Source organism: Xyrauchen texanus, chromosome 13 (genome assembly GCF_025860055.1).
Source record: "Xyrauchen texanus isolate HMW12.3.18 chromosome 13, RBS_HiC_50CHRs, whole genome shotgun sequence".
In the NCBI taxonomy this organism is placed as follows: Eukaryota; Metazoa; Chordata; class Actinopteri; order Cypriniformes; family Catostomidae; genus Xyrauchen; species Xyrauchen texanus.
The window spans coordinates 31,009,641-31,027,010 of record NC_068288.1 but is presented as its reverse complement, the minus strand read 5'-3'; the positions used below and the strand labels follow the sequence as shown (position 1 = coordinate 31,027,010).

Below are 17,370 nucleotides of genomic sequence, written 5' to 3'. Positions count from 1 at the left end.
TTGTTGTGTGGAGGAACACCTTCGAGACAGTTCTGTGAATGAATCTACACATTCTTTGTGTTTATTCTGCCTATTGGCTTTGGTTTGTTTTACAATGTATATTATGTTATGAAATTTTGCCTCACAAAATTTGTGCAGAAGCACCGGACTTGAGCAAACCAATGGCAAATTTGTCATGGGGGCTCTCTTAGGCGTACAAGGACTGTTTGAGTTTAGAGGGAAGTTGGCGCTGTCATGCGTGGGGTGAATGTGCATGTTTTTCTTTTTTCTGTTTGTTTTGTTCAGGGTTTGTTTTTTGCACAAATGTTGGAATGTGGCTTGTATAATTGTGTTTTTGACACACAATAAATTAACTATTATATCAAACTGTCAAATGTTAATATGAGTGGGTTATCTTTCTCCATGTGGAATGTGAATGGGTTGGGGCACCCATAAAAAGACGGAAGTTTATTTATTTTCTTTAGCATAAGAAATGTGATATAGTGTTTCTTCAAGAAACACATATTTCCTCGCAGGAAGCTGAAAAATTTGGGAAGATATGGGGTGGGCATGTTTTCTTTACTGCTGGCTCAAGTAAGACCAGGGGAGTCATAACATTGATAAGTAAACATCTACAATTCAAATGTCTCAAACAGATTTAAATAAATTAGAGGAATAGTCATTATTGTTTTAGAAGACATTCAGTGGAAAAGGTTGATTTTGGCTAATGTATACGCACCTAACGTTGATGATCAGGGCTTTTTTATAGATCCTGAAGGGGTGTTACAAGTCGCTGGCTAAAGCCGAGACTTTATTCTCTTGATGGACTCAGTCCTTGATCATAGTGAAGCAAAAGTGTGTAAGCCCCCGAGAGCAACATTGACGCTTCACAGAATGTGTGAAAATCTTGGTCTTGCAGATATTTGGTTACTTTTGGCTAGATATATAAAGCAGAGAGTGTATTTTTCTACCATTCCCTCAGTGAAATCTGTTGGTGGTGAAAATTTTACCTTGGCCATTGATAATAATAATGCCTTTAAAAAGTTCTATCTTGATCTTTATAGTTCCACGACTTCGTCTACTGATGAAGATATTAGAACATTTGTGGAACCTTTAGAACCTAAATTGACTACTGAGCAAAAAAGTTCACTTGATTCTGAGATAAACTTGGAGGAGCTTGATGAGTTAATTAAGGCCTTACCTACAGGCAAGGCTCTGGGGCCAGATGTTTTTGCCACTGAATTTTTTATATCTTATGCTACAGAATTGGCTCCACTTTTGTTAGAAGTTTATAAGGAATCATTAAAGAATTTATTTATTTATTTATTTATTTATTTTCAAGCAAAAATAGTGTGACAACAGAAAAGATACACAATAATAATAACTTATACACTTATGCTTGAAAATGGAGTGGGAAGAAGTAAAACTTATTAAACCCCACCCCAGTCTATCAAAGAATTTATACAAACAAAAAATAGCTGCTTCCTTCATCAATAATCTCAAAGAGAAAATAATAATAATAAAAAAAAAAAAAGAATAATAATAATAGCAATAATAATAATACCTCATTTAGAAACAGTGGTTGCACAAGTCAAAACCACACATTCATACCATACATATTAATAATATACAGATATTTCCACAGGTAACAATGATAATCAAATACCAACAATGGTAGACGAAATACCACAAGGGTACATAACAATGATTTTCAAATACCAACAATGGTAGATGGAATACCACAAGAGTACATAATGATCGAACAACTACCAACAATGGTAGACGGAATACCACAAGGGTAACTAAATAATAACTAATCCAACAATCCACACAACATGAATACAATCAAAGCACAATGTCATTGTAATGGAACCAGACCTTTCGTTTGTAAAGACGTTTGAAATTGTGAATGCCTTGACACTGCTTTAATTCAAGCCCCAGATTATTCCACAAAGTAACCCCACAAACAGACATAGAAAAACTCCTCCTGGTGGAACCCGCCATTGGGACCACAAAGTTTCCTAATCCTCTCAAACTGTACTGAATGCTCCTTATGAGAAAAAATATTTTGAATGTTCACAGGTAATAAATAGTGATACGCTTTGAACATGAACTGTGCATTATATAATTTTACAAGATCCTGCATTTTTAATAGCTTTGATTTAAGAAAGAGTGGATTTGTGTGTTCGAAATAGGCGGCCTTGTGTATAATTCAGTATAGCTCTTTTCTGTAGCAAAAAAAGTGACTGTATTACATTTTTGTAATTATTGCCCCATACCTCAACACAGTAGGTTAAATATGGCTGTATTAAAGCACAATACAGGGTATGGAGTGCATTATAATCAAGAATATGCTTAACTCTACTTATTATGGCAAGGCTTTTGGAGACTTTAGTTGTAATATGTCTGATGTGGGCATTCCAACTTAGCTTGTTGTCTATCGTTACACCTAAAAATTTTATTTCCTGAACATTTTCAATGTGTACTCCGTCTATCTCAACCAGTTTCTGCGAATCAGCTTGATACTTTCCAAAAACATCACTTTGGATTTATCTAGGTTTAAGGATAATTTGTTGCTTTCCATCCATTTTTTTAATTTACTTAGTTCTTTGTTTATAACGCTAATCAGTCGCTCCAAACTATCATTACTATAAAAAATATTTGTATCATCAGCGTACAATACACATTTAACCAATTGAGAAACATTGAAAATATCATCAATATATAAATTAAATAATTTGGGGCCCAATACTGACCCCTGCGGGACACCACAAGCAATGTCAAGACATCCAGACGAGAGCTCACCCATTTGAACAAACTGTACTCTGTCGCTCAAATAACTTTTCACCCATTTCCCAGCAACCCCCCGTATTCCATATAGTTATAATTTCTTAAGTAATATATCATGATTAATGGTATCAAAAGCTTTTTTGAGATCTATAAAAATTCCTATTGCATGTTTTTTGTTTGTTAGAGCCTTCGATATTTCTTCTGTGGCGTCAATTATGGCCATCGAAGTAGATCTATTGGGTCTGAACCCATATTGTCCTTCATTAATTAGCTTATGCTTATATGTAAAAATTTCTAACCGTTTGTCAAAAACCTTTTCAAGGATTTTTGAAAACTGGGGAAGGAGAGAAATGGGTCTGTAATTAGTAAAGTGATTCCTATTTCCATTTTTGAACAATGGTATGACCTTAGCAATTTTCATTTTTCTTGGCATACAGTCGTTGAATGAAAAGCTTCCTCCAACCATGACACAAGCCCGGATCAGTCTGAAAAGGCATTTGATCTGGTAGAATGGGATTACCTTTCTATGATTTTGGAAATGTATGTGTTCGGGAGTACATTTATTGGTTGGATTAAATTACTTTATAGACACCCTTTAGCAGCGGTACAAACAAATTGATTAATTTCAGATTATTTTACTCTGAATAGGGGCACTCGGCAGGGTTGCCCTTTTCCCCCATTATTGTTCTGTCTTGCCCTGGAACCAATAGCAGCCACGATAAGAAAGGAGGATGATTTTCCAGGGGTGGTGGCTGGAGGTATGGTGCATAAACTTTTTATGCAGATTATATTTTATTATTTGTCTCTGACCCCACTAGATCTATACCTTCCCTCTACGTAATTATTAATTATTTTTCTAAATTCTCAGGATACAGAGTCAATTGGTCTAAATCCGAAGCTTTGTCTCTGACAGTGTTGGGTAAGTTAATGTTATTAAAATGAATTGTATTCCAAAATTCAATTACTTGCTAGAGTCTCTCCATGTAGATGTCCCTCTCTCTTATTTCATGCAATTTGTTAGCATGGCAAAGTCCTTCATTTGGAATGTAAGCGTCCCAGATTATATTTCAATAAGTTACATAGGCCGATTGACAAAGGTGGGCTAGGCCTACCCAAGATTTTTTTTATTATTATTATGCATTCGGTCTCAGACATTTGGCTCTTTGGTCCCTTCCACCTGAGAGAGCCCTTCCCTGGTTCTGTATAGAACAGGAAGTTCTTGCACCTATCTCGTCATTGCAAAGCCTTTCTATTAAACTAACCCGAGAAGTTAAGTTATGTTTTGCTGATCTTTATTTAATAAATGAAAAAAAAAAAAGAAAAAGTTGACTTAAACGTTGAGTAAGTTTACATGACATTATGCTGTGAAAGTGTAAAAGACATAAAATAAATTATTCAAAATATTTTGTGGATAATTTCTAAAATATTTTTTTTCTCTGTCCCACTTTACCAACACTGCAGTATGGGATTAGGTCAAAAAAGGGTCTTCTTAGGTGGTTCTTCCCTGTAAGGCACAACTAGCTTAGCTTTTTGTTTGGTCACAAAATGTATTAAGATCAATTTCTTTTAATTATTGAATATTAATGGAGCAACATAATTTGTGTAAAAAGAAATGAGAACGGAAGGTTGTTTCGATTACAATTCTGTAAAAATAAATAAATAAATGGTGATGAGGGAGACTTTTGCTTGGGGTAATGCTTCCTCACTTGGGGTAAAAGGCCCATAGGGGGCTTAAAAATGTATGGTGTAAAGGGGCAATAGTTATAGGGCACAATTTGTGAACTAATGCATGTCATTTTGAGACACCAAGATGCTTTTTTGAGTAACAAATTAAGATGCTTACTCAAAAGAACTACTTCAGAAAGAGTCAACAATTTCCTGTTAATTTTAAAAGAAATTGCCATTTTATTACATTTCAAGTATTCTATAAACAAAGTAATCTATTATGATTGGATAAGTCAATGTGAGTCCACTTAAGGCCTTTAGCCCCTGCAATGCGGGCTTTTTTTTTTTTACCATAAATGCTATCCTTACACTTTTTGGACAGTAATTGAAAAATATTTTAATGACCATAAACAAAACAGAAAATTATAAATATTTTGTCTCAAAAGATATTTGATAATTTCAGGGATTTTCACAAGACATAAATTTATAATGTTTGGAGACATCCAAAGCTTTCTATAAAAGGTAAGTTAGGTTATTTATATCTTAATTAAAAGTGCCAAGAAAAGTAACATTTCCAAATTCACCTTAGGTGCATCAAAAACTAAAATTAATCAGGCATTTTTTATTTAATTTTAGTTAGTTATTGTGTCATGAAAAAGTATTTTAGTTTAGTTTTACTCAATTTACAAAAAAATCTTTTTAGCTCAGTTAACAAAAACATTTGGATTTTGTTTTCATTAACTATAATAACTGCACGTTAACTGCATGTACAATAATAAAAAAAAGAAGCTAAAGGTCAAATACATATATACCTTACACTATAGGACAAGTTCTGTGTTCATTATGTAGCTGACCCTATAGTTGAGGCCACTGTCATCAGGGAATACTGTTGCCATGAAGGGGTGCACATTGTCTGCAATAATCATTAAGTAGGCGGTACGGGTCAAAGTAACATCCACATGAATGCCAGGACCCAAGGTTTCTATATAAGTGCACACCATTCATCAGACCAGGCCACCTTCTTCCATTGCGCCATGGTCCAGTTCTGATGCTCACGTTGCCATTTGTAGGTGCTTTCGGCGGTGGACAATCATGGCCAGCATTATGTTTTTCAGCAATTTGTGCAACAGTAGCACTTCTGTGGGTTCGGACCAGCCTTCGCTCCCCACCACATAAATAAGCCTTAGGCATCTCCAAGACCTGCTGTTTTGGAGATGCTCTGACTCAATCGTCTAGCCCTCACAATCTGGCCCTTGTCAAAGTCGCTCAAATCCTTACGTTTGCACATTTTTCCTGTTTCCAACACATGAAATTCAAGGACTGTTCACTTGCTGCCTAATACATCCCACCCCTTGACAGGTGCCACTGTAACCAAATAATCTACATTATTCACTTAATTTTAATATTTAATGTTGTCGCTGATCAGTATATGAAACCAGATAATCTATGTAATTCACTTCACCTGTCAGTTGGTTTAATGTTGTGGCTGAGTAGTATATGAAACCAGATTTAGTTTCAATAGTCACATTCTGAAATCAAACATTTCAACAAAAATCTAAAGATTAACAAGTGTTTTATTCACGTTGATTACAAACAACATGTTTTCATGTTTCATTTGATACTTATCAGTAAGGACAGCGGGGATGTTTCATGTTTTAATATTGCTAATTTGATTTACTGATGATAATAAAGAGATAACCAAACCAATAACTCAGGTTAGCAGTACTTTGTACAGTACAAGTAATAAATCATAAAATGAGGGATTACAAAAAAAAAAAAGTCAACAAAAAGAAACTATCTGGCCATTTGAAAATCTCGACAAGTATATATATATAAAAAAACATACTTACCTTTAACACACAAAATAAGAAGAGGCAATGTTACACCTCAGAGGACAAGCTCCCTACACCCTAAAGATGCTGACTATTGTTAAGTAATGTTTAAACCAAAAATAATTCTTACGAGCTTTTCCACATCACAGAACTATAAAACCAGCATCTGGTAAGTTACCTTAAAGTAACACTGTTTTGTTAATAAACTAGTTATTTTGACTGTAATACTGTCTAGACAATGAATGGATGGATTAAACCAATTCTGCATTATAATTTGCATAATTTCTCCAACAAAAATGGCGATGTCCAAAAGATTATGTGCCATTTACAATCAGACTTGAATGTAGTTGCTTTATAAACCAACCGGAAATAAAAAACAGATTTTACACCTTATTTATATGGTTGAGATTTGGCTCGTATGAATACATGTATGTATGTATGTATGTATGTATTATATATATATATATATATATATAGACACATATGTTTAAGTGATTTGATGGAAATCATTAATGGGAATTCAAACAGTTGCGAAGTTGATATAGCACAAAAGAACTGGAGTTGGAAAAACAACATGCAGTTTAAGAAAGAGGTTTCTTTTGTTAATCATTTCTGTTTTGAGCTTGAGCCAGAGTGGGAAGATCCAGATGAGCCTCTGCACCTACAAAGAGACAGAAAGAAAGAGACAAAGAGAAAGACCATGACCAATTAATTGATTTGGTTCAAGATCTTGTAAAACAGGTGAAAAAAATTGACCGTACATTTTTGGAAATAATCTGGCTTGTTGGTTTTTAAGACATGTTCTGTTTTATCAGTTTCTGGGAGCCCAGTTTATAATGCAGAAGGACGCCTAGTATCCAGTACCCCTTTTTTGTACACCACAGAAACCCAAACCTTTCAGACGATTGTGATAGAGCACGTCTTTTTTTGCAGTCACCAGAGGACGACCTGGAGCGACTCCTTTTCTGGCCTTTCTCAGGCGATGATGATGGGGAACGGGACCTCTTCTTTGAGGAAGTAGAGCCCTTGCCAGATCTGGAGCTGGATCTTTCAAAGGGGATAAGGTAAGCATTCACATGAGGTCAACAAATATCTCTATGTAGATTGCTACAATAACATAACTACAATAACAGAAATGGGAGGAAATATCCATCCATCCCAGAAGTAAATATTACAAATGTTATGTCTGCAGTCATCTGACCAACAACTTTTCCAAGAATGAAGCTTAAACTGTCAGAGGTTTAGTAAAACTTGAGGCTCTAATTGCCAGCTCGATGGCACAGTGTTGGAAGATAAAATTAGATCTTTGTGACACTGAATAATCATCAGTGAAAACAAGCTCTCAACAGCAACACACAGAAAAAAAAAAAATCCTTCATTCACAAATTTGTAAAGCTACATCTCAGAAATAAGCTAAGGATTTTATGGAAATCAAAAGTCGATTTCTGTTTAGACAAACAGTTCACTACAGCCACTGCCAATTCACACACACGCGCACGCGCACACGCACACATACACACACACTCCCCCTGGAGTGTGCATGTCACCTCATTCACCTGGAGTTGGACCTGGAGCGAGATCTGGAACTAGATGAGCTCCTGGACTGGGATCTGCAAAACACCGACATCAAAAAAAAAAAAAAAAAAAAAAAAAAAGGAGACACCACATTTCCAATTTTTCCAAGAAAGTTACAGAACTTCTGATAAAAATGCAAGAAAAGGCCACTATCAAATACAAGTATTGAAAAAACCCACAAAGTTCAGCTTAGACAGATTTCTTTAGATGGTTGCTTCCAAAGTTTAATCAATTTATTTATAAATCCATCTAGAAATCATATATATATATCATATGTAATGTCAAACAAATGCTAAACCATGAAATATTTTTAAATCAAAGTAAATTCAAGTGTTGTTATTGTACATAAACACAAGAGTGTATAATTTACTCTGTCATATCAGAATAAAATAAGAGTACAATTAATGAAAAAAGAAAAAGATGAGCTGATACTGACATTTTGCTTGGAGTTACCCTTGACCTGTACCCTTTTACCTGGACCTAGACCGGGAGCTTGAACTGGACGAGCGAGAGGATGAGTGCGAAGAGCCGGACTGACTCTCTTTCTTTTCATCATTGTCATCCAAATCGTACTTGGACAAATCTGCTTCATCGTCATCATCATCATCATCGTCGTCATCATCCTAATGGGGTAAAAATAAATAAGTTCAAAAATCACATTAAAATCATTCAAAGAAAATCTAACTGTCTATTTCAAAGAGCACAAACACAACTAAAGCTCATCGTCTTTGATAATTTCAGACGACGACTAAAATGACCTGCTGCCCATGTCTCCCTCCTGCTGTCTATCAATATTTTCCCCCCCTTCACGCTGAGTAAAATAGCCCGCTTTGCTCCGGTCAGTCTGCGTGGATGACAGCCGAAAATCGGCACAGCCACGGACCAGGAAAATGAAAAATGGCACTCCATGTCAAAAAGGTTGCCGACCCCTGGTTTACAGAGTTCACAGAAGGTCCTTGAAGTGCTTAAATTTAGCTTTTAGAAATGTTTGATGAAAAACGGATCGTTTCCTCCATATAATGTGTGTCCACGAAGATGAGGCGACTCCATTTAAATTGAATAATGTGTCTTTTAACATCCTTACTGATCTTTACAGTAAGACAAAAAAGTAAAAAAACAAAATGCATTTTTTTTAAAACTCATACAGCATGGATGCGCTAAATTAACCGAGAGATTCTCATTGATGTTCGCTGAACCGGACCACTACAAAATGCATGTTGAAACTCTTAAAAGTGATGGAACCGTTTTAGCATTTCTTACACAAATGAAAACTCAAGGTTTTTACTTGTACATTGTACACATTTCAAACAGTGATAGCTCATATCATATTTAACATTTCATGATATAATAGAATGTAGAATTTTTTTCTTTTTACAAAGTTAAAATATTATAATAATGATGACAAACAAACGATTATATAAAAATATTTCACTTTCATGTACTTTTTCAGGACAGGTTCTGTTCAGTTCTATTGCTTGTTCTGCACCTGATCAGCCTGAATGAACTTATTTGTTTGTGATCTTTACTAATAGAGAAAGGTATGTGAGCAACTTATTATTTCAACTTTAAGCATGTGTATCAAAGAACTTTATTTTGATGAGAAATAATGTGTTTTTCAGAATATTTTATATGTTCTGTAATATTTTGTAATTTAAGTGTTATTATATCGAACCAAGATTATATTGAATTGTGAACCTCATATCGTACATCGAACCGAATCGCGAGATAACCATATTGTCCCATCCCTAATAATCACTGATAAACACACTCATTGGTATGTGCGTGTGATTGTGTAAGAATGGATTTCAGATAATAGCTAATTAGGGGAGGAATGGACTTGTAACTGCCACAACCAGTCTGCGATCAGTTGTGTTGTGTTCACACCAACACAACAGAAGTCTGAACAGGGTGCCAAATTTCAGTCTTGTGGGTAATATCCTCGTGGCAGTATCTGTTTTTTTTTTTCTCTTCATTTCAGCACCAGAAATATAGGACCACTACCATATGAATTAAAGCATTTTCTTCCCAGCTCTGTCCCTGGTGTGCAAAGTGATGTACTACTGCGTGCAATGATTCAAAGGAATGCCTAAAAATGGTTAATCATCACCACCACAAATACTATAGAAAACATCTTACATCAAGTTTGTATTTTGAAAGATCTCCATCTTCTTCATCATCTTCGTCATCATCATCATCATCATTATTATTATTATCATCATTATTATCATCCTTCTTAGGTTCCTCTTTCTTTTCATTCTCATTTTTGCTTTTCCCACGATACTTCTTCTTAATGCGCCCAAACTGTTCAGAAAACAAACAGCATACATTTTTAAAATTCAAGTTTAACTCATTAAAAAAATCAGTGAGAAGAATATTTTACATATATGGAGATGAACTGTGAAACTGATGAGATTTGCACTCAGAAAACACTAACCTCATCGTACTCTCCATCAGACTCCTCTCGCTCAATGTACACCAAGTTCTCCCTCTCATTAAACCCTCCACCATATCCTGTTAAAAACACATCCAACATTAACATGAACCAAGAATGAATATTCTGGTCAATGAAGCAAAACAATATCAACATTTGGTTACATCACAAATAATTAATCACATTCAGTTAATGGGTATGATCAGAATGCAAACTATACAACTTATCCAGTTTGCAGTATGTGCACTGTCATGTATCAACATCTAAATCTGCATGAAATACTGCAACCCACAATGCCATCCATTTCAATAAGCTATGTCAACCCTAATTTCTTGACTCAATGTTTGAACAGACTGCAAAAAGTAATGGAAACAAAATTGGATTAAAACGCACAACAACCACCTTTATTTCTGAGAGGATAATTGATTGTCACTCACTGAATTAAACATTCTACAGGGATGTGAAAAAGTTAACTTCTTAGCCCCTTCCTGATTTCTTCTATTTTTGTGTAATTTTTTTTTATTATACTAAATTGTTTTAGATCTTCAAACAAGATAGAACTAAATAAAGGCAATTTGAGTAAACACAAAATACAGTTTTCAAATATATATATATATATATATATATATATATATATATATATATATATATACAGTGAGGAAAATAAGTATTTGAACACCCTGCTATTTTGCAAGTTCTCCCACTTGGAAATCATGGAGGGGTCTGAAATTGTCATCGTAGGTGCATGTCCACTGTGAGAGACATAATCTAAAAAAAATCCAGAAATCACAATGTATGATTTTTTAACTATTTATTTGTATGATACAGCTGCAAATAAGTATTTGAACACCTGAGAAAATCAATGTTAATATTTGGTACAGTAGCCTTTGTTTGCAATTAAACGCTTCCTGTAGTTTTTCACCAGGTTTGCACACACTGCAGGAGGGATTTTGGCCCACTCCTCCACACAGATCTTCTCTAGATCAGTCAGGTTTCTGGGCTGTCGCTGAGAAACACGGAGTTTGAGCTCCCTCCAAAGATTCTCTATTGGGTTTAGGTCTGGAGACTGGCTAGGCCACGCCAGAACCTTGATATGCTTCTTACAGAGCCACTCCTTGGTTATCCTGGCTGTGTGCTTCGGGTCATTGTCATGTTGGAAGACCCAGCCTCGACCCATCTTCAATGCTCTAACTGAGGGAAGGAGGTTGTTCCCCAAAATCTCGCAATACATCCTCTCCTTAATACAGTGCAGTCAGCCCTGTCCCATGTGCAGAAAAACACCCCCAAAGCATGATGCTACCACCCCCATGCTTCACAGTAGGGATGGTGTTCTTGGGATGGTACTCATCATTCTTCTTCCTCCAAACACGGTTAGTGGAATTATGACCAAAAAGTTCTATTTTGGTCTCATCTGACCACATGACTTTCTCCCATGACTCCTCTGGATCATCCAAATGGTCATTGGCAAACTTAAGACGGGCCTTGACATGTGCTGGTTTAAGCAGGGGAACCTTCCGTGCCATGCATGATTTCAAACCATGACGTCTTAGTGTATTACCAACAGTAACCTTGGAAACGGTGGTCCCAGCTCTTTTCAGGTCATTGACCAGCTCCTACCGTGTAGTTCTGGGCTGATTTCTCACCTTTCTTAGGATCATTGAGACCCCACGAGGTGAGATCTTGCATGGAGCCCCAGTCCGAGGGAGATTGACAGTCATGTTTAGCTTCTTCCATTTTCTAATGATTGCTCCAACAGTGGACCTTTTTTCACCAAGCTGCTTGGCAATTTCCCCGTAGCCCTTTCCAGCCTTGTGGAGGTGTACAATTTTGTCTCTAGTGTCTTTGGACAGCTCTTTGGTCTTGGCCATGTTAGTAGTTGGATTCTTACTGATTGTATGGGGTGGACAGGTGTCTTTATGCAGCTAACGACCTCAAACAGGTGCATCTAATTTAGGATAATAAATGGAGTGGAGGTGGACATTTTAAAGGCAGACTAACAGGTCTTTGAGGGTCAGAATTCTAGCTGATAGACAGGTGTTCAAATACTTATTTGCAGCTGTATCATACAAATAAATAGTTAAAAAATCATACATTGTGATTTCTGGATTTTTTTTTAGATTATGTCTCTCACAGTGGACATGCACCTATGATGACAATTTCAGACCCCTCCATGATTTCCAAGTGGGAGAACTTGCAAAATAGCAGGGTGTTCAAATACTTATTTTCCTCACTGTATATATATATATATATATATATATATATATATATATATATATATATATATATATATATATATTGAAGCAAAAAAGTTATCCAACACCTATATCACCCATGTGAAAAACGAACTGCCCCCTTAATCTTAATACTTGGTTGTGCCACCTTTAGCAGCAACAACTGCAACCAAATGCTTACGATAACTGGAGATCAGTCTTTCACAATGCTGTGGTGGAAATTTGGCCTACTCTTCTTTGCAGAACTGCTTTAGTTCAGCCACGTTAGGAGGGTTTTAGAGCATGAACTGCCCGCTTAAGGTCCTGCCACAGCATCTCGATCAGGTTCAAGTCAGGACTTTGAGTAAGCCACTCCAAAACTTACATTTAGCTTCTTTAGAGCCATTCAGGTGGACTTACTCCTATGCTTTGGATCATAGTCTTGCTGCATAATCCAGTTGCGCTTGAGCTTCAACTCACAGACTGATGACCGGATATTCTCCTTTAGGATTTTCTGGTAGAGAGCAGAATGCATGCTTCCCTCAATTATTGCAAGTCACCATGGCCCTGAAGCAGCAAAGCATCCCCACACTACCACAAACATGCTTGACCGTAGGTATGCTTTTCTTTTTGTGGAATTCTGTGTTTGATTTACGCCAGATGTAATAGGATCCCTGTCTTCCAAACAGTTCCATTTTCGACTCACCAGTCCACAGAACATTCTCCCAAAAGGTTTGAGGATCATCAAGGTGTGTTTTGGCAAAATTCAGACGAGCCTTAATGTTCTTTTGGGTTAGCAGTGTTTTTCGCCTTGCCACTTCCATGGATGGCATTTTTGGCCAATGTCTTTCTGATAGTGGAGCCTGGAGTTCCTTGGAAGTTGTCCTTGGCTTTTTTGTGACTTCCTGGATGAGTCGTCGCTGTGCTCTTGGAGGAATTTTGGGAGGTTGGCCACTTCTAGGAAGGTTCACTACTGTGCCAAGTTTTCTCCATTTGGAGCTAATGGCTCTCACTGTGGGTCTTTGGAATCCCAGAGCCTTTAAATTAGCTTTGTAACCTTTCCCAGATGGATAATTTCTAGAATTTCTTTCGATCTTGGCATAGTGTGCTACTGGGTGAGACCTTTTAGCCAACTTCATGCTGCTGAAAAAGTTCCATTTAGGTGTTGATGATTGAAAAGTGCTGGCAGTAATCAGGCCTGGGTGTGTCTAGTCCAGCTGAGCCCCATTATGAATGCGGTTTCATAGATTTGGGGATTTAGTAATTAAGGGGCAAATACTTTTTCACACAGACCCAGTTGGTATTAGATAACTTTTTTGCATCAACAAGTAACATTATCATTAAAAAATTATGATTGTTTTGTTTTATGATAGATTTTTTTCAATTTAGTGTGAAAAAAAAATCAGGAGTTAAAATCAGTCTTAAGTGAGGTCATGTGACCATAATGTGGGTTGCTACTGTTTGAATCATTTACCATTGCATATTATGCATTGTTTTTTTTTTTAATTAACAGCTAGTACTACCCCTCCCTGCAGTATTTTCAACAAAAAAAAAATCCAAAATCAAGACAATGACATACCAGTTCTTTCCTCCAGTTTGGCATATTTAGGGGTGTTACACATGTTGCACTCTGATCTTCTGGCCCAGTTTACATTGCCACATCTAGATTCGTAGAATAAAGTGTAGATATCAATTACTTTGTGCTTTTAGAACAGTTTCAACCTATCAAGTATGGGAACGCATTCCCTTTATTAACCAGTTATTCATGACCTGACCATCTCTCATTAACAGTTTGAAACACAAGGTATCGAAAACAGCACACAGATAGATATTAGGCCTATAATCTGAATCTTTTCTCTTGCATAGTTAAATAATCAAGACAATAGTATCTTCCCTAGACGAGCCATTTAGTTCAAAACTTTAGTCCTACCAATTTTAGAGTCTAAATTTTTTCCATTTAATGCAAAAGATGCATTCAAATGCTGATCAGAAATAAACACATATTACCTAAACATTTATACATCAAGGTGCATAATGCACATTTTCTGTCTTTGAAATTCATAAGCATTAAAAACATATATTTACTTTTGCATGTCCTTTGAGAATTAAACAAGAAACCTGTTGATAATTGGTCATATTTTGTATGAATGTTCTGTCCTTTTCTCAAATAACTTTTAAGCTGCAGAATCAAACGCTTGTTGGATTTGAAAATATTTTCAGCAGTAAAATATAGCTCCTATGCAAAACAGGAAAGACTAGATTATTACCAAGTTGGGGGGTGACTTACTTTCTTCTGCAGAACACATTTTTAGAAAAATCTAGCAGCTCTGCAGGTTATTACAATGTGACCAAACCTTTGAAGCTCAATAAAGGCAGTGTAAATATAATCCACAAGACACTAGTGGTTTAATCCATGTCTTCTGAAGTGATCCAATCGGTTTTGTGTGAGAGCAGACCAAAATGCATCTCCCTTTTCACTATACATTTTAAAATCAGTAGTCTCCTTGATGATCGTGACTTCTAACTTGATTACACTTCCTAGTGCCACCTAGCATTCTGCACATGCTAGACACACTAGAAAGAGCTATCAAGCTTCAAATCACGGTCGTGCAAAGAGACTGCAATGGCAACATGCACAGTGAAAAAGGAGTTGCACTTTGGTCTGTTCTCACCCAAAACTGATTGTATTGCTTCTGAAGACATGGATTAAACCACTTATGTCTTACTTTTAAGATGCCTTTGTGCTTTTTGGAGCTCAAAGTTTTGGTCATCATTCACTTGCATTGAATTCTTCTAAAAATTATTGTGTTCTGCAGAAGAAAGTCATTCACATCTGGGATGGCACGAGGGTGAGTAAAAGATGAGCGGATTTCCTTTTAGGGTGAAATATCCCATTGAGAAATTTCACCATAGTACTCACGTTTTGCACTGCCAGTCATTTGCACTGAAGAGACCTCTGCTCTTCTCAGCCAGGGTCTTTCCAATCTCTGTTCCCCCTGCTTTCATCATCTTTGCTTCAGTTGTTTTATCTGTTAAAACGATCCACAGTATTAACAATTTGTGCTTTATAATGTTAAGATGTCTTAAAATACAAAGTATTTAGCAACACATTGTTGAGACTGTCCTTGGTGTCCCACTTGCCCAATTCACAAATTCCCATGACTATACACAGACAACTGTACATTACTTACCCCTACCACATCTGTTACAACTGGTTCTTCTAGCAAAGTTGACATTTCCACACCTTAAATAAAACAAAAACCAAGACTGATTAGACCTTTAGTTATTATTATCATCATCATCAGTCTAAATTCGTGAATCGTGCACACAAAGAACAGGTCACCTCACTCCCACTTTCCAACAATGGCGAGAGGCTGCAGTGATGCACTTAGTAAAACACAGCGCATTCAAACTTTAATAGAAACGTTTCGTTAATGGACCAAAAACACTGCAGTTACTAATAAAGCCGACTTAATGGCAGTTTAAATCGGAGCACACAGCTGCTGACTAGCTAACATTAGAAATATGAGTATATAACTGTTAAAGCACGTGTATATGTGAAAAATGCATGGGATGGAAATTAATTCACCAAAGATTTGAACATTTTAAATTTGGATGTGAAAGAAATAAACAAATGTAATAACAGTTAAAGGCCCATTCACACACTATTAACGTGAGCTAAAGCTAACAGACCACCATGCTAACAGTAGCGTGTGAGCTTCTCAGCCACCGTTCATGTTTCCACACGTTTTAGTTTGTGTACTACAAATATGATCCTATATTCACAATTGTAATATATAATTATTCAACATATCTTACTTCTTATCGGAACAAACCCAGTCTCCGTCGCTAACGCGAAAACTCTTTGCAGACATTTGTCCTTGCAGCTGCCCGCCACAATCAACCGTCAGAGCAAAGAACAAGACCTTATGAATATTAATATTTGTTGCACTAAAAACTGGTGCGTTTGAACCTATAAATTACTGCAAAATAACACCATTCAGAGCACGAAATCGCGAAACACACTGGCAACCATTAGCGAACGAGACACGCGGGCTCCGCCTAAAAAAATAGCGAGGCCCATAGTTAGACAGCATTTTTAGGCTTCAAACGCTCATGTTTGTTGGTGTCTATGTAGGCAACTCATAGCTTTTGGAACACATTCACAAACTTTTAGTTTTAAACAGGCGCTTGACGTGCACCAACAGAATCTCCATAATCGTTATAAAAATGTAACGTACGCTTATTAGATATATTTCTGGAAATAACTTATTTGTCTAAACTACGTACACATCTAGGATACTCCTGCTTAAACGGCCTAAAACAGATTGTGCGAATTAGTTTGACAGCCTCTGAACGGATCATAATGGTTCATATTTGTGTTGTTTTTTTTACGAGTCATGGTCATAAAGATGTAAATTAGACAATATAATAACAAGAACTAGGACTAAAAATATTATTTCCACAAATTCAGTTCTAACACAATATTGGTCTGGATTAGTATTCGGTATATGCACACGCTTCGTAAAACTGCTTATCAGGGGGACTGATAATTAATAAATGACATACATATAAGGAACAAACTAAACATTAATAAATACAAGCTATTTAAGCCATTTATCCAATGTTTTTGTGCATTGGACAAAATTGGTGATTATTGGACAAGAAGGATAACAAAAAGATGTATACACATACAGTAAACAATATTCTGTACATATGATGCTGCTATTAAGGCAAGGCAAGTTTATTTATATAGCACATTTCATACACAATGGTAATTCAAAGTGCTTTACATAGAAGAGATTAAAATAAGAATAATAATAAAAATAATAAAAAATAAATAAGAATAATTGAAACAGTTTAGAATATAAAATTAAATAAAATACAG

General features: G+C 36.1%; 1 protein-coding gene across 2 annotated transcripts; it reads right to left on the bottom strand.

Moving 5' to 3' along the window:
• Positions 1 to 6,717: 6,717 nt before the first annotated feature.
• LOC127653942 (zinc finger Ran-binding domain-containing protein 2-like) lies at positions 6,718 to 16,572 on the bottom strand. 2 transcript variants are annotated; one of them, XM_052140816.1, is made up of 10 exons: positions 16,302 to 16,572; positions 15,674 to 15,726; positions 15,403 to 15,511; positions 14,062 to 14,144; positions 10,276 to 10,352; positions 9,978 to 10,142; positions 8,316 to 8,464; positions 7,823 to 7,876; positions 7,161 to 7,313; positions 6,718 to 6,927 (listed from the first exon to the last, which is right to left on the bottom strand). In XM_052140816.1, the coding sequence occupies exons 1-10, from the start codon at positions 16,355 to 16,357 to the stop codon at positions 6,873 to 6,875; spliced, it is 954 nt and encodes a 317-aa protein (XP_051996776.1). In that variant the 5' UTR covers positions 16,358 to 16,572; the 3' UTR covers positions 6,718 to 6,872. The 2 variants fall into 2 exon arrangements, with proteins under 2 accessions (XP_051996776.1, XP_051996775.1); XM_052140815.1 differs by having other exon boundaries at positions 6,718 to 7,313.
• Positions 16,573 to 17,370: the final 798 nt, after the last annotated feature.